Raw genomic sequence first — 23,333 nt, forward strand, 5'->3', positions numbered from 1 at the left:
GTTTCCACATCCTGCGGAGAAGTTATTGCCCTGCTTAGCTTAGTGTCGTTCGCAAATACAGAGATTTAACTGTTTACCCCATCCTCCAGGTCGTTTATGAACAAATTAAAGAGAATTGGTCCCAGCACAGAACCCTGTGGGACCCCACTACCCACCCCTGACCATTCCGAGTATTCCCTATTTATCACCACCCTCTGAATTCACCCTTGTAGCCAGTTTTCAATCCATGAACTCACCCCTATGGTCCATGCCAGCAGACCTTACTTTGTACCGTGAACGTTTATGGGGAACTGTGTCAAATGCTTTTGCAAATTTCAGATACACCACATCTACAGGCCTTCCTTTATCTGGATGGCAGCTCACCTTCTCATAGAAGTTTAATAGATTGGTTTGGCAAGAACGATTCTTCATGGACCCATGCTGATTACTGCTAATGATAGTTTTCATTACTAAAATCTTGTATATAGTCCCTTATCACCTACAAGAGCTTGCATACTATTGATGTTAGGCTAACTGGTCTGTAATTCCCAGGGATGTATTTTGGGCTCTTTTTAAATATTGGTGCTACATTGGCTTTTCTTCAATCCGCTGGTAACATTCCAGTCAGTAAAAATTAGGAACAATGGTCTGGCAATTACTTGACTGAGTTGCCCAAGTACCCTTGGGTGCAAGCCATCCGTTCCTGGTGATTTATTAATGTTAAGTTTCCCAAGTCTAATTCTGTCCTTTGTTAGCCATGAGGGTGCTCTTCCTGTGATGTGTCACAAGGATAAACACTGCAGTTTTGGTTACTGAAGCCCCCCGATTCCCTTGTGAAGACTGAGGAGAAGAATAAATTCAATACCTTCGCCATCTCCCCATCCTTTGTAACCACATGTCCTTCATGCTTTATGGGTTTTTTGCTCTCCTCCGCTATGTGTCTTTCATGTTCTATCTTAGCCGCCCTAATTGCACCCTTATATTTCTTGTTGCATTCTTTATAAAGTTTGAATGCTGATGATGATCCCTCAACCTTGTATCTTTTATATGCATTTCTACATTGGTGTTAAGCCATCCAGGACTTTTGTTCGCTCTTTTAAATTTATTACCCAATGGGATGCACTGGCTAATGCCCTTATTTAATATGCTCTTAAAGCGAACCCATCTCTCTTCCGTGTTCTTTGTTCCTAAGATTTTATCCCAATTTATATGTTCTAGCAAGATTCGTAGTTTAGGGAAGTTGGCCCTTTTGAAGTTCAGTGTCTTTGTATTTCCCTTATGCTTCCTATTTGTGTGGTTTATACTGCATTGACCTGTGTTTGCTGTGTACTAAATTGCCCTGTATTTCCACATCTGTGATTAGGTCTGTATTCTTGGTAATCAGTAGATCTAGTAACGCTTTATTTCTAGTTGGTGCCTCTACCATCTGACCCATAAAATTGTCCTGCAAGACATTTAGGAACGGATGAGCCTTAGACGAATGCGTGGTTCCCTCCGCCCAGTCTACGTCTGGATAATTAAAATCTCCCATTATTAGAACACTTCCCATCCTTGCTGCTGTTGTATACAGTTTATATCTATACTTTGGTATCTTTAAATCCCAAAGCCTCGCCTTCCTCCACTTTTTGTGCGTTCTGCCTAAGAATTAAGGGATATAGTACCATGTTGACTTCAGGGCACAGGAACACATTTCACAATTGTATGAATTGTTTTTTTGCACACATTTACACAAGAGGGTTTTATATGGCTGTTGGAGAGCACAACATGTTTTTAATATCAGACAATTCTGGACAGTCGAGATCTGGTTATGCCTATGCCATCTGGACATTGCAGGATGTAGTATTGGAATGCCAGTAGAGCAGAATTACCCAGCAGCGAGTGTATAACAGAAGCGTGGTCAGTATTCTTTGTCTGGATGAGTATTCACACATACCCAATGGAGGTGAGGTATGGGAATAAGAGAGCATGGCCTCAGATCTCTGGTTGATGTGAAGAATAAAGTGCCTAATTGCTTTGCCTTAAAAAAATCAAAGCACCAGATGTGGACTGGAATGCTGACCTGGGCCAAGGAGCTTGACAGCATTGTAAGAACCATCTGAAGGATGACAGCACTATACTTCCTAGGAGGATATTCAGGACATCACTATACTTCCTGGTGGTCATCAAGGACAGGCCCTTATGCTGCGTACACACAGTCGGATTTTCCGACGGGAAATGTTGGATGTGAGCTTGTTGGCTGAAAGTCTGACCGTGTGTATGCTCCATCGAACATTTGTCATCAGACTTACCGCCAACAAATGTTGGCTAGCAGGTTCTCAAACAAAACTGTTGTCGTCGGAATTTTCCGATCGTATGTACACAAGTCTGTTGCACAATAGTTCACGCATGCTCAGAAGCGGCCGGTCTTGTAAACTAGCGTTCGTAATGGAGAATTAACATTCGTGACGTGGCAAATTATGAAATCTTGAAATGCAGCGCACAATTCTCTTCTTGTTTAATGGGATAATAATAAAGTTGCTTTGCTGGTGATACTGTTGGAGTTATTGCAAAAGAATTTTCAAAGGCTTTTTTTTTTTCAAGTAATATCAAGAATAATAATAATAGCGTTAAATGAAAACCGCAAAAAGAAAAGCGTGAAGCAACACCCACCAAACTTCTAGTAACACGAAATTAGCAGAAGGAGCCCAAAGAGTGGCGCTAAAGAGCTGAAAACCACATAGTACGTCTAGTACATCACTACGAACGTTATTGTTGGCCAACATTTGTGTGACTGTGTGTATGCAAGACAAGTTGGAGCCAACAACCTTCAAACAAAATTCCACGGTTTTATTGTCGGAAAGTCCGATTGTGTGTACGGGGCATTATAGTTTACAGATGGTCACTCATTGGAAAGAAAACTATACAGGGCAGACAGAAAGTGTCAGTATAGCCAGTGTTGTGAGTGCTTTAAAAATGCGAGGGCCAGTGCTGAGTGTTTTCTTTCTTCATAGAGCCCAAATATGTACTTGTCTGCTCCTATAATGGGTTATTCTGTGAAAGCTGATAATATTAATGGTGATAATATAATAACAATATACAAATAAACACAATGCATTTAGAAGAAAAGCTCTTATTTATTTACAAAGAACATAAACCCCCAATAGAATAATCTAAAAGAAGATTACAGAATACATGTAAAAATAAAAGCGCAGAGGTGATACGTTGTAATACAAGATACGTATACGTTGTGATACAAGATACAGAACTTTGAAGATGGACTTGCGCAACGTATCACCTTTTATTTCTACATGTATTCTGTAATCTTCTTTTAGATTTTTATGTTAGGGGTTTACGTTCTTTGTAAATAAATAAGAGCTTTGTGTATTGTTATTATATTATCACCATTAATATTGTCAGCTTTAACAGAATAACCCATTATAGGAGCAGAAAAGATAGTACATATTTATAATTTAAGTAGCGGGAAGTCAAAACCACCCCTATTTATTTCAATGGGGATCTGAGGGCTTTATGTTGGAATTGAACATTGAACCCCATTTATTCTTTATGCTAGCTGCGAATGTGGATTCACATTGTTATATATCATACTTGTACATTGCAAATTTTGAAGGTTAGAATATAGAGGTTTGTGATTTTTGCACTTTATTTTTGAGAGATTATACAGAAAAGGTTTGCATGCATACTTTTTTATTCAAACTTGCACAGCCAGATCAATAAAACAGGGAAAGGACAGGAAAGAAAAGACAGAGGATATGAGAGAAAAGGAACCAAGAATGAAGAATAAAAAACAAAATCCACTTACTTCTTTTTCTGGTATGATCACTGTCCAGATTTCATGAACCATATTATCCCATCCAGCTTCTAGCAAAACAGCAGCATCCATCACGCAGACTGGCATTCCTGGGTTATAGAAGATAGTTTTAAAAGGGATGCTTCACAAAAAGTGGAGGGAAGGAAGAAAGGCAGTGTTACCTGCATAGTCAGTCATGCAAAGCAATGTCTCAATATTGTTGTCAGAATTCTGTCAGATTTTCTATTACAATCTGGTGAATAATGTGCTAGTTGTGGAATCCTTTGAAACATACTACATGTTAGGATCCTTGCAATATAGAAATGAGTATCTTTGTTTTTGGACTAAAGGCGTCACTGGCATTAAACACTTTTACTGCATGATTATTTGAAAAAGTAAAACAAAGTAAATTAACCTTAACCCTCAACACATTACCCCAAATCAAAAATAATCTTAAAACCCAACTGCAGACTCTGACCTTGCCCCATTTAATTGACCCACCCCCTCCCCGAAGGCCATCCTGTTATATTTTTTTTAAATATTTAATAGTTCCAGATGTCTTCTTGCTGGTCATGTGACTGGTGAGGTAATTTTCCTCTTTGTATCTTCTCAGGGGAGGTGGTTGGTCCTTAAAAATGCAGAGAATCAATGTCAGCGCAGCTCCTTGCATCATTACAATGCAATTGCAGGGTGCGGTGAGGGTACCCACAGAAGGCATATTCACAACACCTTCACTAACAATATATCCCCAACCTTCTGGGTTTAATAACCCTGGGTATCATTCAGCTGGGAAGATTCTGTGCATGTTGTGACAGGGAAGAGGTACTGCAGGGGGCAGTGACAGAGAGATGATAAGCACTGCATTGAAAGTGGCTTTGCTCCCCCCCCCCCCCCATACAAACATTTTTTTTGAGAGTAGGAAAAGACAATACATATCAGACAGAGAACAAAGCATATGTTGGGATGCAACCCGGTTGGTAAACATATTCAAGATAAGAGCTTTGTTTCCAGAGTGCAAGCATTAGTGCATAAACTGCACGTTTTGGAGTCATATTGTGATGAATCCCTGTATCAATTTTCCTCATAGGAAAGTAAAACAAAATAAAAGGAAAGGAAACAATAAAACTAAAAAAAAAAAACTCTGTAGAACAACAGTGTTATGCCAGTTAAGTGACCAAGGTGTAGATGATTACAAGTGTCATAACTGCATCAATCTAATAATGACCGGGCCTATGGGTATCTCTGGGAACCATAGTAAAATAGCATATGTCCCTTAGAGAAAAAGAGGTTAATAAAGATGTAGAAGGCCGTAGGGTTTTTGTGCATTCACCAAAAATGCATGGTGTCCAGTATAGTGTGATGGATCCGTTCCATTAGTTTAATGGTTTCCATTCTCTAAAGCACCTGTGCCCAGAGTACCGTAGGAGAGCGGCAATTCAAGGCTATGGCCCACAGGATAGCACAGAAAAGTGTATTTACCAGTTTTTGGTTTGGGGGAGGCATATCTGGATTAGGCGTGAAAAGTAAACACATGTTGCTCCAGAATGTGTGGAGCAATGTTCCAGTGACCTGGCGGCCTCTGAAAGAAGTGAGTTTGGGATTAGCATTCCGAGAGTATAGCGATTCGAAGAAGTGTCTTATTTGGAGATATTTATAGAACTCGGCTCTCAGGATATTAAACTGGTCCTGGAGTTGTGTGAAGGAGCAAAATTGTGATCCGTGTGTTAGGGCTTTTAAGGTGGTGAGAGTTTTTAGTTCTCACCAGTGGAACTCACTGAATAAATGAATGAATGATTTGTATAGTGCAGAAAATGCGAACTGAATCGCCTCAAGGCGCTTGATCCGCGTTGTTAGTCCTGTTTTCTAGAAGAGATGGGTCTTGAGTTTTTTTCGGAAGGCCCGATGGATTTCTTCCATGCGGATGTTGGTGGGTAGAGCTTTCCATAGCCGTGGTCCTTGGACTGCGAATCTTCATTCTCCCTTTGATTTGTAGCGGGACTTGGGAATGAGGAGGAGGCTTTGGTTAGTTGATCGAAGACTGCAATTAGGTGTGTAGTGTTTTATTTTCTCGCATAGGTATTGTGGAGCGTTTCCTTGAGTGCATTTGTGGGTGAGGCAGAGGGTCTTGAAAGTGATCCGATCCTTTACGGTTAGCCAATGTAAGCTCCTCAAGGATGGGGAGATGGATTCCAAGGGTTTTTTTTCCTGTTACCAGTCTTGCTGCAGTGTTTTGGATGACTTGTAGGCGTGCAAACTGGTATTTAGGTAGTCCTATGTAGAGGAAGTTTGCGTAATCGAGCCAGGAATTGATAATAGTTCCAACTACTGCTGCTTTGTCCTCTTCTGGAATGAAGGGGATGAGTCTTCGTAGTAGGCAAAGGAGATGGTGAGATCCACTGACTACCGATCCTATTTGTGCATCCATCGACATTTCTGAGTCAAAGATGACTCCGAGACTTTTGGCTTTGGTGCTTGGGGAGATGGTCTGTCCAAGGATGGTGGGTGGTGTCAAAGGGGTCTTAGTTTTTGTATTACGGTTTGCGTGGAGGAGAAGAAGCTCTGTTTTGGATCCGTTGAGTTTGAGGGAGCTAGTGGTCATCCAGTCGTCTATCAATGTGAGGCATTTTTCTAGTCGCTGGTAGTGGTCTTTTTTACCGGTGATACGAAAGTAGAGTTGGGTGTCATCAGCGTATGAGTGGAAGCAGAGGTCCGATTTTGAGGAGTGGACGGATGTAGATATTGAAGAGCACTGTGATAAGGGTGAACCTTGAGGGACTCCATAAGAAATTGCGTGAGTTTCAGAGGTGAAGGCTCCTAGTTTCACTGTCTGTGAGCGATTTTGTAGGAAGGATGCGAACCATGGTAGATCTGAATCTGTGACTCCAGCTACTTCTGTGAGGCAGATGAGTAGGGTATTGTGGTCCACTGTGTCGAACACTGCACTGAGGTTCAACAGTACCAGGAGACATGATTCTCCGTCATCTGCTGCTTCGAGGGCGTCGTCCCATATTTTGAGAAGTGCCGTTTCTGTGCCATGGCCTGGGCGGAAGCCTGATTGCAGTGGGTCCAAGAGTTTGTGTGTGTCCAAGTGGAGTTGTAGCTGTTGTACTACTGCTTTTTCCATAATCTTGGAGATGGTGTTGAGGCTTGTTACCAGTCTGCGGTAGTTGGGATCTTTAGGGTCGAGGTTGGGTTTCTTTAGGAGGGGTTTGACGATGCCTTGCTTGAGGGTGGTTGGAACAATCCCTTCTTTGAACGACTGATTTATGAGATGTGTTATAGTAGGAGCCAGAATGTCGGAACATTCTTTCAGGAGTTTTGTGGGAATGATGTCGTTTGGTGATGTGCTGTCTTGGAGGCTTCTGATGTTTTTGGTGGTGTCAGTGGTGATTGGGGTCAGCGAAAAATTCGGTGATTGTGTGACGTTCATGTCGATTTTCTCTTTTTGCTTTAGTTGAATGAGGTTGGTTGTTTTTTTCTATTGAATTGTGGTTCCCGAATGTTGTTGATTTTGTCGATGAAAAAAAATCTGATAACTCATTACAGAATTCTTGAGTTTCGTATGCTGGGGGCTCTAGGCAGGTAGGGTTCATAGTCTGCGCGACTATTTTGAAAAGTTCCCGAGGGCGGTTTAAGGCTGTTGAGATGGTGTTTGAGAAATGTTCTTTTTTTGCTTTGAAAATAGTGAGTGCTTTGTAGTTTGTGTGGTTTTCCTTTGTAGAATTTCTTCTCCAGGCTCTTTCGGCTCTTCTGCTTTAGTAAAGTAAGAGTGCCGTTAAACCATCCAGAGTTATTTTTGTGGATGCATGTTCTACATTTTGGAGCCACTTCGTCTGCTGTTTGTAGTAATGCCTTGTTCAAGGATCAACTCCGTGTCTGTTCCATTGAGTGGTTTGAATTTAGCATTGCTATTTTGGTTAATAATGTGGTTTTGAAGAGTTTGGAATGTAGTTTCACTGGGTGAATCATAAGCAGGGGGAATCTCGTGTCTCCCAGAAATGAAGTTAGAGGTGGTCTGCATGATCGTAGCTTAAACTTCTATTGGTATAGGGACCATAGGTGGATAGTTTGGCCCACTATGTTGTTGCGCTCGCTGATCTCTCTGGGTTTTGATCTAGCTTGCCATAGAAGGCTCGGCATGTAAAACGGGCGAACTATAAAAAATACTAAAGCGCTGAAATGAATAATTTCAATGTGACTATACTGAGATTTCAAACTATAAAAAGTGTTTAAGTTACAAAACTTGTGATTGAAATAAAAACAAATAACTAAAGCTACAAAAGTTAAAAAGTGTTCAGGCACCTGTAGTGAATATTTAAGTGGAAATGTGTTGCGCTATAATTAACCTTTCAGTCAATATTAAATCCTGTGTAGATGCGTGATGAAACAATTCCTCATAGTGATGGTGAAATTATAAAAATTAAAAAGTAAATTATGAAATAAAGAAAATAATATGGTATGGTCAAAAATTAGCAATCATATAACCACATAATCATGATCATATGCTACACCAATAAATACTCTACAGATTCCCACTTGTAAATATGAATAGCTACTAGGTGGATAGCGTCCAAAATAGTCTATACAAAAGGCTTCTCTTATATTACTGTTTGAGATGTAGAAGATGTTGTAATGGCTGTTCTTAATTGCAGGGGATTGCTTGCTGTAATTATATAGGCTGCTGAGTACCGTATTTATCGGCGTATAACACGCACTTTTTTCCCCTTAAAATCAGATGGAAATCGTGGGTGCGTGTTATACGCCGATCCCCGCTAATTGTGATCTATCGGCGGCGATCGCCGCCGACATTCACATAGCGTGTCATTTTAAATATGGCGCCGCGGAGTTCGGAGGGACTCGGCGGCACTGAACGAGCGCCTCCGAAATCACAGTGACTGCTCGGAGCCGAGATAAACATAGTCGAGTGTATTCGGCTCTTTCCGGCGCTGCTCACAGTCCCGCCCAGTCCCGCCATTGGACCTGAGTTATGTCCATCATAGGGCGGGACTGTGAGCGGCGCCGGAAAGAGCCGAATACACTCGACTATGTGTATCTCGGCGGTGTCCCTCCGAACTCCGCGGCGCCATATTTAAAACTACATGCAGCTATGTGTATGTCGGCGGCAAGCATGGACACTGGGGGCAAGGCTGCACTGACCACTGGGGCAAAGCTGCACTGACAAGGCTGCACCGACAAGGCTGCACCGACAAGGCTGCACCGACAAGGCTGCACCGGCAAAGCTGCACCGGCAAAGCTGCACCGACAAGGCTGCACCGGCAAAGCTGCTCCGACAAGGCTGCACTGGGGCAAAGCTGCACTGACCACTGGGGCAAAGCTGCACTGACCACTGGGGCAAAGCTGCACTGACCACTGGGGCAAAGCTGCACTGACCACTGGGGCAAAGCTGCACTGACATGGCTGCACTGGGGCAAAGTTGCACTGACAAGGCTGCACTGGGGCAAAGCTGCACTGACAAGACTGCACTGGGGCAAAGCTGCACTGACAAGACTGCACTGGGGCAAAGCTGCACTGACAAGGCTGCACTGACACTGAAAAGGCTGCAATGACACTAACAAGGCTGCATATGAACACTGATGAGGCTGCATTGATGGGCATTTTAATGTAAGTTTTTTTTTCGTTAAACTTCCCTCCTAAAAGTTTTTTTCCTTAAAATTCTCTCCTAAACTTGGGGTGCGTGTTATTTGTCGGCGCGTGTTATATGCCGATAAATACGGTATATAAAGTCCAATAAATGCCAATAGGTCTGTTCAAAAAACTTCCCTTATATTGCTGCTTAAGGTTTAAAAGGCGTTTTGATGACCGTTCTTAATTACAAGAAGTTACATGCAATAAAAGAGAAAACATCATTGCGAAATGAACGAAGTACGGAGTGCTCGAGATGAGAAATCTTTAATAGATACACTCACATGAGCCTGTATGGTTTGTGCAGAAAATGAAACAATCAGCCGCTTGGGGCGCGGTGAGTCCTCACACCGCTGCTATCGAGCTGTTGAACAGCCTCGATGCTGTACGTGACGAGCCATCACAACATCTTCTAAATCTCAAACAGTAATATAAGAGAAGCCTTTTGAATAGATTATTTTGGACGCTATCCACCTAGTAGCTATTTATATTTACAGATGGGAATCTGTGGAGTATTTATTGGTGTAGCATATGATCATGATTATGTGGTTATATGATTGCTAATTTTTTGACCATACCATAATATTTTCTTTATTTCCTAATTTACTTTCTAATTTTTATAATTTCACCATCACTATGAGGAATTGTTTCATCAAGCATCTACACGGGATTTAATATTGACTGAAAGGTTGATTATAGCGCAACACATTTCCACTTAAATATTCACTACGGGCGAACTGAGATAATTTCAAACTGAAGCCAGGGGATCATAGCCGGGGGGGGGGCATGACATTGGGCTGTTTGAGCAAATCTAGCTGATAAGTAATAAAGCAATATATTAGGTAATCCTAAACCTCCCTACGAAAGGGGTTTGCGGGTGAGTAACTTGCCATATCTGAGGGGTTTGTTTTTCCAAATGAATTTATTAATGGCTGGTTGGATTAAGTCTATGGTTTGGCGAGACACAGAGGGGGAAGGGCTCTAAAAAAGTACAACAGTTTTGAGAGGATAGACATTTTGATGACCGTGACTCTTCCCAACAAAGAGATAGGAAAAGTAGACCATAGGTGTAGCCACTGTTTGGCTTTGAAAAAGACTTGTGGGTAGTTGGCATTGTACATTGCTCGAAGAAAGGGGGCCAAGCACACTCCCAGGTATTGAAGGGTGTCTGTAAGGGTAATGCCAAATGAGTCCTTCAGGTTAGTGGAGATATGTGGTGGGATGTTGATGGGGAGAGCATTTTGCTAGGTTCACTCCCAACCCAGAGAGAGTGTGAAATTTCTGTAAGGTAGACAATAGGTTATGGGGAGATACTACTGGGTCAGGCAAGAACATGAACACATTGTCTAAATAGACTCATTTTGAATTCTTCCTCCCCTTTTTGGTAACCTTTAATATTTGGGTTTGTGACGATTGCCCTGGCTAATGGTTCTATAGCCAGGGCAAAGATCAATGGTGACAGGGGGCATACCTGTCTTGTTCCCCTGCTGAGTGGAAAATACTCCAAGGAACAGCCGGGAAGTTTGATTCGGGTGTGTGGGTTGTGGTACAGGGTTTTAAATCCATTTCCAAATTCTCCAGAGAATTCGAATTTAGCGAGGACGGCGTCAATATAGGGCTAGAGGACGCTATTAAAAGCTTTATATATGTCTAGGCCTAGAATTAGGACTTTGCGGGAAAAGAGATCTGCGTCCTGGATGATATTGGCTGCTAGGCGAATATTGTCTGTAATCTGTCTTGTAGGGATAAAGCCGGTCTGTTCTGGGCCTATTAATGTGGAGATAACGGGCGCTAGTCTATCTGCCAATACTCGACGTAATATTTTAATATCATTGTTGAGGACTGATATTGGTCTGTAATTTTGTGGTAGGGAATGGTCCTTATTGGGTTTGGGAATGAGTGTCATGTTTGCGAAGAGCATGTCTTCAGGTAATTTATGGCCTTGCAAGATATGATTAATTTTGTAAGTTTAGGGGGCAACATGCCTGCAAATTTTTTGTAGTATAAAGAGGTGTATCCGTCCGGGCCTGGGGCTGTCGAGGTTTTTAAAGATTTTATGATGGACAGGATCTCTTGTTCTGTGCAGGGGGTATTCAGGCTATGTATCTGTTCCTCCGATAATGATGGGAGGGATACCGAACCCAGGTCTTTTGAAGGGGACGACAGTAGGGATCGATAGAAGGATGTGAAGATTTGTAGGAATTTGCATGTGAACATGGCTGAGGCAGAGTTACTGTGAAGAAGGAATTGCCTTAGACCAGCGTATGGATTTTTCTGTTTGATCTGATAGGATCGTATCTAATTCCACTCTCTTTTGGTTGATTTGTCTAAGTATTTCTGGTGAATGGGTTTGGGTGTGAACATGATATAGTTTACCTAGTTCCAGGGTAAGGGTCTTGATTTTGGCTATCTTTTGGCGTTTGATGGTAGTTAATTCTCTAATTCCTAAAGATCTAAGTAAGGATTTGGGGAAGGCATTAGCCGTGTTAACCACCTTACTCCTGTTTGAGTGGGTTACTAAGTTAAAATCCCCCCTACTAGCATATATGCAGAGGTATATCTATCCAACACTTGGAAGAATGATTTGAAGGAGCTCTGTGAATTATTGGGGGCGTATACATTTGCTACAGTTAGGGCACGCCCCTATATCTTTCCCTGCAGTATCAAAAATCTGCTGGAGGGGTCTTTGTATTTATGCTTAATGTCAAAAGGCATATTGTTTTTGATAAAAATAGCAACTCCCCTAGTCTTGGACTCAAAGGTTGTAAAAAAGTGTACCTTATATGATTTGTAAAAGAAATTGGGGTGAGAAGCAGAGGAGAAACAAGTCTCCTGCAGCAGTATGATGTCTGCCCCCAGCTGTTTATAATATTGAAAGGCCTTCCTCTGTTTTTGTGGGGAGTTAAAGCCTCTCATATTGTGAGATATTATTCGCAAAACCATCTTAGCTGTATGACATTTGGGGGTTCTAAGTATAGTTGTTCACTAGGTATCGAGGACCTGGGACATAGTTTGACTCTAATTGAGTCCCACACCATGGGGACCGCCAGGGAGCCTGGCCCAGTGCTCTTGCAATGACTATAACACGTATGTAAAAGGTTACTAGCAGAGTAAGTGTCCATCATTATCTCAGCAGCATATACCCAAATACAGCGGACTGTCCAGTCCAATACTTCACGTGCTCTCAGAATCCCCCTGGTGGGGGGGGGGGGGTGTTTGCTGGGTAAGGTAAAGGGTTAAGTCCGGGTTTTCTCCCTCCAAAAACGGGGTGGGAGAGAAATATGGATATGGATGAGAGCGGGTGTGGATGGGGGGCTGTTCAAGGGGGTGAAAAGTGGCACTTGCCAGAGGGTGTGAGACCAAAGTGCTGTTATATATGCCTAAATAAAAAAAAAAAGTTAGGTGGTGGAAAAGATTCAGTAACAAACCAGTCTCCGAACGAGGAATGTTTAGAACGGTTCTGTCGATCCGGGTTCAGGCGTCTAAGTCCCTAGAGCGTTGGCCATTCCTCCGGTCCCTCTGGGGTGATGGGGTTGCCCAGATCGAAATTGGGCGAGGAGTTGAGGGGTGCTTCGGGGCGTGTTGAGGATCCAGGAGGCCCAATTTCACCAGGATTTCCTTGCCTTCTGTGATCGTAGTGGCGGTCTAGGTAGTGCCGTTGTGCGGGATCGAAAGCTTAAACGGGAAGCCCTATTTGTAGAGAATCCTCGCTGACTGCAGGGCTGAGGTAACCTCCTTCATCCGTCTCCGTTTCTCCAGAGTTGCTGGGGAGAGGTCCGGGTAAATTTGGATGGTGATCACGTCCAGCTGTATGCGGGGGTGTTACGGGAAGCACGGAGGATCTCCTCCTTCACTAGGAGGTCCTTCAGGCACATCACAATGTCCCTAGGGGCTTCTCAGGTGGCGGTTTGGGCCTCAGGGCTCTATGGAGCCTGTCACACATGAAGGAGGCCTCAGGTTGGTTTGGAAATAGGGAGCGGAACAGTCTCTTAATGGCGTCAGATAGATCAGTGACTGATTCTGGCACTCCGTGTACCCTGATATTGTTTCTCCTGTTACGGTTGTCCAAATCCTCAAGGTGGTTTTGTAACTGGAGAACCGTATTTGAGAATACTTCGTGTTCTTTGCGGAGGTCTACATATGCCAGGCGTAATTCGTCATGCTTGTGTAGCGCTGACCACTCTTGTTTCTAGCTATATGTGTATTATTCAGTACAATAGTTGTGTTAGTGCCATCTTGTGGACAATTAATAAAGTACAATAAGTTTTCGACTCAAGATTAAGTGACACGGAAGTGATTGTTTACTTTGGAACTGTAGCTCTGACCCACCCACAATGCTCCTGGATAAAGTCAGAACTGAACTGCATGGTGGGAGGATATAAAAGGGTAAGCAGCGGCCATTTTAGGTCTCTTGTGCCTGGGACGCGTGGCCTGCCAGCAGAACTCTGTGGGTGTGTGTGTCCTACAGGGTTGCGGCCTACCTGGCGAAGGAGCAGAGCAGCTGTAGTATCCTGCCATCGCATCGCAGTGAGCTGGACAAGAGATGTGATTGTTCCGGAAGACCCGTGGGGAGATAACCGAGGACTCCTGGATGTTTGTGAATGGAATAGTGTGACGGCGTGGTGGTGCCTCCATACGGAACTGAGAACTGCTGAACCGGAGATATCTACCTGCCTGGATCCCGTGTGGTGAGCGGGTTGATACCCAGACGTTTAATTGAGTATTACACACACACCTTTAGAACTGTACAGAGTGTTGCTGGGACTGATAGTCCCACGGAACAAGTTAAGTCTGAGAGTATTACATCCAAATAGACTTCAGCGTTCAAGAGAGGATGTTAGATGTTTTGTTTTTTCATATAAAGACACCTAGTCACTCATTTGGATTACAATTATAAAAGCTAGCGAAGACTGAAGACGTCTGGACTGCCTTTTTCATTGCAGTTCCCTGCATTTTAGTATAGTGACTTTAAGGTCTAGAGCAGGGGGAGCTCCCAGGTATAGATTCATACCAATATATATATATATATTTCTGTGATTGTTATTGATTGTCATAATCATTTCTTATATTATCACACTACGTTGGTGTGATAGTATACTTATTGAAATAACTCTTTATATAAATATATTACTTATTCAAAGAAAGAAGTTACTTTTGGTCATTATTGAAGTTTGTGTGCAGTGTTGTCATTTCTTCTACAGGTGGAGCTACCAGTACCCAGGTAGAGGTAATCTTAATTGTAAGTGTATATTGTGGGTTAAAGTTAATGCTCATATTGTTTCAACACTGCACTACAGTTGTGCCAAGGGGAGTGAACAATTTAAGAAGGGTGTAGAGCAAAGAGGACAGGCCCGCTTAAACCAGCAGCTCCACCGTGAGTTATTGCTACACTTGATTATCAAAATGTCTGTCCGCCCCCCCTAGTGTTGCAATCTCCTGGATCAGAGTGTTTGTAGATTTATGTAGTTCTGCCTGAAATTTGCGTGCCAGCCATTATGGACAGACTGTCCTCCAGGTCTGTAGAACAAAGGGAGCTGCGTTGTGATAAACCAAAAAGTGTGTGATATATATATCAAAAAATTTTGTTATTAAAAGAAATAAATTGCAAATCCGTGCATCACACCAACAATTATACAATAGTGAAAAAGTCTCCAAACTCAAAATCCATAGTGCTAGGTGCTCAAATTGAATATGCAAAAACACAGGGAACACAGAGTCTGAAGCTATTGAACTCAGCCAGGTATTAGTGTGACACCCAGTGATAAATCTTCATGAAATGTGAGGCAATATAAATCCACCACCTTATAAGATGCAGGCTTACCAGATAGCCAATTTGATAGGCTTATCACCCAATCTAGGGTGGTAAAGATCTCCAGCTATTGGAACTGACCTCTGGGAACAGTACACAGATCCAGAATTCACCTGGCGTCCCGGTTTAGGAAGATCCAATGATCCAAATAGGATAATATCAGCTGGAAAGCTGACAGGTAGGTCATACTGCACTCAATCCTGCCGATGGAGTATGACGAAAGTGGACAGGACGGTCACACATGAATGGCCATAAAAAAGCAAACAAAAAAGGACTACCATGGGTGGAATCCAATGGTTTATTGGTACAAACAGGTACTGATCAATAGCAGTCAGTATACATAAAAAAGTGCTATATAATAGCATCTAACAAACATTTAAAATACAGAAAAAACAACTCACTCGTGCAGTTCGGAGCGAGACAGCACGCGGTGACGTCAGTACGTCGCACACCCTACGCGTTTCATCACACAAAGGACATTGTCTCGGGGCACTCGAGGTCCTCCAGGTCTGCCTTGGTGAGATGGGGCATGTTCTCACTCTGTTGTGAAGATGCAGTAGGAGAAGCCGCTGGATCAGGGATGTCCGGCATAGCATGCTTTGCATGGGCGCCATCTTGAGCCATCGCGGTCTGTTCCAGAACCGGGAGCAAATAGTTCATCAAGGGTCACTGTGCAGATTTTTGTTTGTTTTTCTTAGCAGTCGGCATGCAGCACGGGTCCCACAGGGGTGATGGATATTTCAGAGGAAGAAATGCGCGTTCAAAAGCCCTGGGGAGTACGATAAGGTCTCCGTTTCTCTCGGAGCTCTGGCTCTTGGCTTCCTGCCAGTTTCGCGCCGCACACGTGCCCCTGTTCTTTTTTTTTTTTAATACAACACCTGGTGCATGTAATAAAAAATTAAAAAAAAAATAGTCCAGTGGCTTTGTGCCAAAATAAACCTATACTGCAATTTATCAGGAATCAATATATTAGTGCTAACAGAAAAAAATGCCAAGAAATCAGATTTAAAATGGATTAAAAAAATCTGCACCCAGTCTAATGATCTACCTTTTTTTGCTTATTATTTATGACTTTTTCAACTTACATAAACTGAAAGGTTTTTGCTTTCCAGGAACAAATGTTAAATAAAAACCAATGAGTTGTTAAAAATATTGTCCAGCTGGGCAGGAACTGTGACGTCATCACCCCGGGAGGGACTTACCTCAGAGTCTATGGAGTTAAGAATCATCACAGGAGCTGTATATAATACAGGGGATACCCTGATGAAGTCACGTGAAGCAATGCATTGAGTGGAGCCGGGAGACTTCATCGCGTAAGCGGTATGGAAATGGGATCTGTGGTATCCCCATCTGTTCTGTACAAACGTTTTTGATGCCTTGCAATCCATATGTGAGTGCAGTTTCGCCTAATAAATTGGTTTTATTTAAAATGACTACACTATGGGAGCCTTTATCTGATTTGAGCACATATAGTGACTGAGCAAGCAGATCGATCCCCTACAGAAGTATATACCTGGTTACTGAAGGAGTGGAGAAGTGAATAGTGGAAGAAATCTTGAGCCCCCTATCTTACTCCTGTGATCAGCAGAAGACACACTTGAGTTATAACGGAAAATTGTATACTTACCTGCCGGTAATTTTCCTTTCCTGATACACAAGCATGACAGCATATATAAATGGGTAGGCTCCGCCCCCTGCCCAATCACAGGACCAGTTATACAATATAAGTAAGTGATTTCCCTCAAGGCGGCATTCTCCTAACAATACTCAATGCAAAGCCCCAAGGGAGGGTTTTGTATGCTGTCATGCTTATATATGCGGGAAAGCAAAATTACCGTCAGGTAAACATACAATTTTCAGTTTTCCTGACACAAGCATGACAGCATATACAAATAGGATGTAGCACGCCACAAATCACAAGGGGTAATGCTGAAGTATTTATTAACCATTGGCTCTTGGATAACATAGAACGTCCAAACTCTACCGTAGTCAAGGCTGCCAGATCTACTCTATAATGAGACATAAATTTGCTATAAGTGGACTGTGTTGCAGCCCTGCATATTAGTTCTGGGAAGACAACCCAGAATTCTTCCCATGAAGCCGCCAAACTTCTCGTTGAGTGAGCCTTCACACCTATTGGAGGTTCCAGTCTTTTTGACGTGTAAGCTCTTCTGATGGTCTTGACCCGCCACAAAACCAGCGTTCTAGTGGACGCTGCCAACATTCTTTTGGCACTGCCTGGGATGATGAACAAATTCTCCGCCTTCCTAAACGAGGCCGTCTTCTGTACATATAGTTTAAGGGTAGAGCTAATATCTAACTTGTGTGTCGGGGAAGATAAGTCCTCTCTCATCGCTGGGAGAACAATATTTTGGCTTCGGTGGAATGATTTGTTTACCTTGTGGTGATCTTGAGGAGCATCCTCAGTACCACCCTGTTCAGAAAATTACAACAATATGGTGGTTTGTGCCCCAGGGCTTGGATATGCGATACTCTTCTTCCTGACATGATGGCCGTAAGGAGTACTGCCTTCAATGTTATGTTCTATAGCGAGATTGACTAATCCCCTAAAAAGGGGGTTTGAGACAGCATATCCATTGTATATCCCAAGGGGGAGCAAATGATCTAACTTGAGGCCGAACTCTACTACAAGCCTTTAAGAACTGGAGGACCAACAGGTGAGTGGCCCATCTCACTCCTGAAAATGCTGACAGGCTGAGACTTACCCTCAGCGTATTTACATGCAGGCCCATGTCTAGGCCTGTTTGGAGAAAGTTAAAAATGTGTGATTCTAGTGAAGATAGGGGATCAAATTCTCTGGCCCCTGCGATGATGCTAAATTTCTCCCAGATTTTGGAATAAGTATTGTTTGTAGTGGCTGCTCTAGCCTTTAGTAGTTTATCGATGCCTGCCGCTGAATTGCCGCTCAGTTTCCAGGCCGTTAATTGGAATTTGGCTGGATCCATGTGGGTTACTTGTCCCTGCTGGAGAAGATTCAGCACCTTCGGTAACAGGACTGGAGGTTCTAGTGCCAGCGATTACAAGGGGAACTTTGGCCTGCGGGGCCAAAAGGGAATGATCGCTATTAGTACTCCTAGGTGTCTGTGTATTCTGTTGGGCAATTTGAATATTAGAGGTATAGGTATCGGTGGAAATACATACGCTATGTTGCACACCCATTTGGAACTGAGCACATCCACTCCTGGAAATTGTATTCTTGCTAAGAAACACTTGCACCTGTTGGCTGGTGATGCCATTAGATCAAGGCCTGGATGACCCCACTGCTTGCAGATCTCAAGGAACACTGTTTGGCTCAAGGACCACTCGTTGTTGTCCAGTGTCCTGCGACTTAGTGCATCCGCTAAGTAGTTCTGAGGGGCTGGAATATGCATGGCTGTAAGGCCTGCCAGGTTCCACTGTGCCCAACTCATGATGGATGAGACTTCCGATAGGAGTGTTTGGCTTTGTGTCCCGCCTTGGTGACGCACATATGTGACTGCCCTCCTGTTGTCCATGTGGAGTACTACATTCGCTCCCTTTACTTGTTTCCGGAATGCTCTCAATGCCTGAAAGGCTGCTCTCTCAGTTCAATTACATTGGAAAACTTTTTTGCTTCATTTTTTTCACCGACCTTGGGCTAGGAGCCCATTGCTGATGCATCCGACGTGATCACCATCGGGGGACCTGGATTGAGTTGGTGACAATTCACTAAGTTCGATGGTTTCCACCACCAATCGAGGGACTGGCGACACCCTGATCCGTTGCTCTGTGGAACAGCTTTTCCACTGCTTCAAGAACGCTACCTGGGAAGTTTTCATTCGCCAATGAGCTCATTTTACCATGAATATAGTCACTAATAGTGACCCTAGTAAACTGAGGCACTGGGAGGCTGTGAGGTATTGACGGATTGACCACCTCTAACTTGGCAATAAGGTCTGCTGCTTTCTCTGGGCGAAAGCTCTAATGTGTTCTTGCAGGTGTCCAGGACTGCCCCAGGAACATCATACTCTGTGTTGTTACCGGTTGGCTCTTCTGCCAATTGATTAGCCACCCAAACTTTATTAACCACTTAAAGACCAGCCTAGTTTTGAGATTTTGGTGTTTACATGTTTAAAACAGTTTTTTTTGCTAGAAAATTACTTAGAAACCCCAAACATTATATATTGTTTTTTTCTAACACCCTAAAGAATAAAATGGCGGTCATTGCAATACTGTTTTTTCACACCGTATTTGCGCAGCAGTCTTACAAGCACACTTTTTTTGGAAAAGATACACTTTTTTGAATAAAACAATAAGACAACAGTAAAGTTAGCCCATTTTTTTTATATTGTGAAAGATAATGTTACGCTGAGTAAATTGATACCCAACATGTCACGCTTCAAAATTGCGCCCGCTCGTGGAATGGCGTCAAACTTTTACCCTCAAAAATCTCCATAGGCGACATTTAAAAAATTCTACAGGTTGCATGTTTTGCGTTACCGAGGAGGTCTAGGGCTAGACTTATTGCTCTCACTCTAACAATCGCGGCGATACCTCACATGTGTGGTTTGACCACCGTTTTCATATGTGGGCGCTACTCACGTATGCGTTTGCTTCTGTACGCGAGCTCGTTGGGATGGGGCGTTTTTAAAAAAATGTTTTTTTCTTATTTTACTTGATTGTATTTATTTTTACACTGTTTTTAAAAAAAAAATAAATACATTTGGGTCACTTTTATTCCTATTACAAGGAATGTAAACATCCCTTGTAATAGAAAAAAGCATGACAGGTCCTCTTAAATATGCGATCTGGGGTCAAAAAGTCCTCAGATCTCATATTTGGACTTAAATGCAATAAAAAAAAATAAAAAAAAAATTGTCATTTGAAAAAATGACAACAGAAAAATGTGCCTTTAAGACGTATGGGCGGAAGTGAAGTTTTGACGTCGCTTCCGCCCTGCTATGGTATGGAGACGGGTGGGGGCCATCTTCCCCTCACTCATCTCCATACCTAGCAAGGGGACAGATGCAATCGCCTCCACCACTGCCGACGGCTCCGGTAAGCAGCGGAGGGCACCAGGAGGGGGGCCCTCTCCCGCCCCCGATAAAAGTGATCTTGCGACAAATTCGCCGCAGAGACCACTTTTATCTTGTAGCCGACCGCCAGCCGAACACGGAGATACAGGGGTTATGGCAGCTAGCTGCTGCCATAACAAGATATCCGTCCCCAAAAAAGGGTCGTATATGTACATGCGGCGGTCAGTAAGTGGTTAAGGTTTGCACCAGGCTCTCCTGATGATCTCTCTCTCTCTCTATATATATATATATATATATATATATATATATATATATATATATATATATAGTCTGAATTATTCACAGATTTCTATTATTCACACTTGTCACTTTACTTGCAACCAAGAATTCACTTTAAATTATTATTGGTCATTGTATACCCTATGAAGATGCATCATATTTGATGTGGTGAGAGTCGTTCTTCACCCACCATAAGGTTTTCATTATACTATTCATAGATTTGCACGTTATATTTGTTTTAAACCAGATACCTAATCTTTATCAACTCATCAGAGTTTTTTAGTGGTGTAACATTTTCTTCCTTGCCTTATACCCTCCCCGTGTTTGGGGGATATTCATTTATACGCATTATTAGCAGCGCCAATATCATTGTTTTTTTATTACACATCTTTTTATTAAAAATAAGATAAAGAAACTAATCACAAACATGTGGGAAAATGACAGCAATTAGTTGACTGACAGACAGACTCCAGATGGAAACAAGGGCGATTTCAAGGGCCACTGCCGGCTGACGCGTTTTGAAGGGATACCTTCTTCCTCAGAGCTTAGCAGTGTTGCCACCTTCAATATATATATATATATATATATATATATATATATATATATATATATATATATATATATATATATATATATATATATATATATATATATATATACACACACACACATACATCAATGAGCATTTGGAAAAGCACCTCCCAGAGGGGTCTGGAGGTACCACCCACATTCGTGGGTAGCTCACGACAAAAAGGTAACGCCCACTAGGCAATTGGAGACGCCACCCTAATGTCATCTACCTAAGTAAATAAACAGATGACTCATACACTTGATACAGTATATACAAAGGGAAAGTAGTGTCTAACAATACAAATGCCTATGTATGCACTGGGGGTCATAACCAGAGTCTACAAAAACAGTAAACAGAAGATATATTAATTGATATCAATGATCAGGCTTAAAAGCCAGATGGTAACAATGGTCATTTACCTGCAACCTCAATAAACGGTATTAGGGGTCCCAAACTCACCTGGTCACTAGACCACGGCTCCCCTCCACATGCTACCACCAAGAGCTAGGGCCGGCGACATTATCCCATCAAGAAGCCAGTCATTTGCCTAGTACACTGCCCGAATGTGAAGGGATTCTCCTTTATTTCGCCATTTGGCGACTTTCCTCACCGCCTGTCCCATCTCTGGAACGTGCGCAGTGTTTGCGTTCCAAACAACCAGAAGTGTGGACCAGATGTAATTCCCTATGCGTCCAGCGTTGCGCACCGCTGAAGTCACCGGCGGCCATCAACCGCCGCCATTTTGTTGAAGGCACTTACGAGGACAATGGCAGACAATTCTGCCACTCCAAAATGCAATTTGATGAGTGAGAGGAGGAGACACACGGTCCTCCTCAAACCAATCAAAATATTGCCCCCAAATGTCAATTGGAAGGAGATCACCGAGCCCCTCTAAGATTCACAAACCCACCAAATCTCTACTCAAATACTCATTCCCAATCAGTACAAAGGGGAATGAAATGTATACACTTAACAGTATATGTGCATACACATGTGTACACATGTTCACTCAATCAATATTTAAGTGTTTAAATACTGCACATGTCCATACCCATAGCCGAAGGGACAAGACTACTTCTGCATACTATAATTACACGGGCTACTCAAACCCATATAAAAATTTTAATATATATATATATATATATATATATATATATATATATATATATATATATATATATATATACACACACACACTCTTTAAAAAACAAAACACAGGCCGTGCATATATTTATAAGACATATGCAGAACAGAAGCACCAAACAGCATTACTTGATAAAATATCAAAAATAAATAGTATAAAACTGAATTAGTTAATTAAAATCAATAATTGATTTTACATCAATTGAAGAATAAAATGTAATCGATATCACATCCTGAAATGAATAGTTGCTAAAAAAAAAAGAGATGGGAATTTGCAAAGAAGATATATATATATTAGACCATAACAAATTATCTAAAAATCTAAAGATGTATGCTTTATCATTTTTAAACAGGAGGATTTAGGGAGAGGGGAGGGGGTTGTACTTTATATGGGAGGAACAAAGGGGAGAAATAAAAAGCAGGGTGTCATATACAATTAAGAACACAAAGGGAACCAGGGAGAACCGTATACTAGATACGGATATTTTGTCCTAACCACTCGAAAGCATACAGGCCAGTACCATAGTTTCTAAAGGAAGAGCGTATGCTCACCCCACCAGAAAAATATATTTTAACCTCAGTATTTATTCATATTATTACTATGCAATTTTATGTATTTCAGGATCTTCATTGAGCCCTCCAGGAGTAGGACTCCCAAGGGTGAAGATCCAATAGGCTTCACGTTTACAAAGCTTCTGGTGCCTCCTCCCTTTATCGAGATCTCCTCCAATAGACTCTATCCCGAAGACCCTCATACCTGATGGATCGCCCTGATGAGCCCCTTGGAAGTGGCGAGGGACAGGATATCTAACTCTTGTGTTAATTATATCACACCTATGTTCACCTATGCTTACTCTCATAGGACGTGATGTCCGGCCTACATAAAGGTGGCCACATGGGCAGATGATACCACATGATCGTTCCACAGTTCATACATTATTTTAACTGGTGGATCCTTCCATCTTTGCCTTCTATAGTCTTCTTAATGTGCCACAGTTTTTGACACTACTAACTACCTTTTTGGTCAAAGATGGTTGACCACATACTTGTAGACTTGCTCGAAGATTTTTTCACCATAATCAGGGCTACCAAGCTCCTCAAATCACA

The 23,333-nt window shown here is 42.3% G+C and overlaps 1 protein-coding gene across 5 annotated transcripts in view; it reads right to left on the minus strand.

Moving 5' to 3' along the window:
- The window catches only part of COASY (Coenzyme A synthase), a 747,507-nt gene that overhangs the window by 123,770 nt on the left and 600,404 nt on the right, over positions 1–23,333 (minus strand). For all 5 annotated transcript variants that reach the window (XM_073608300.1, XM_073608302.1, XM_073608303.1 and 2 more), the window contains one exon: positions 3,779–3,876. In XM_073608300.1, the coding sequence (XP_073464401.1) occupies positions 3,779–3,876 (98 nt within the window). The remainder of the gene's footprint in view (positions 1–3,778; positions 3,877–23,333) is intronic.

This window comes from Aquarana catesbeiana, linkage group LG12, assembly GCF_042186555.1.
Source record: "Aquarana catesbeiana isolate 2022-GZ linkage group LG12, ASM4218655v1, whole genome shotgun sequence".
In the NCBI taxonomy this organism is placed as follows: domain Eukaryota; kingdom Metazoa; phylum Chordata; class Amphibia; order Anura; family Ranidae; genus Aquarana; species Aquarana catesbeiana.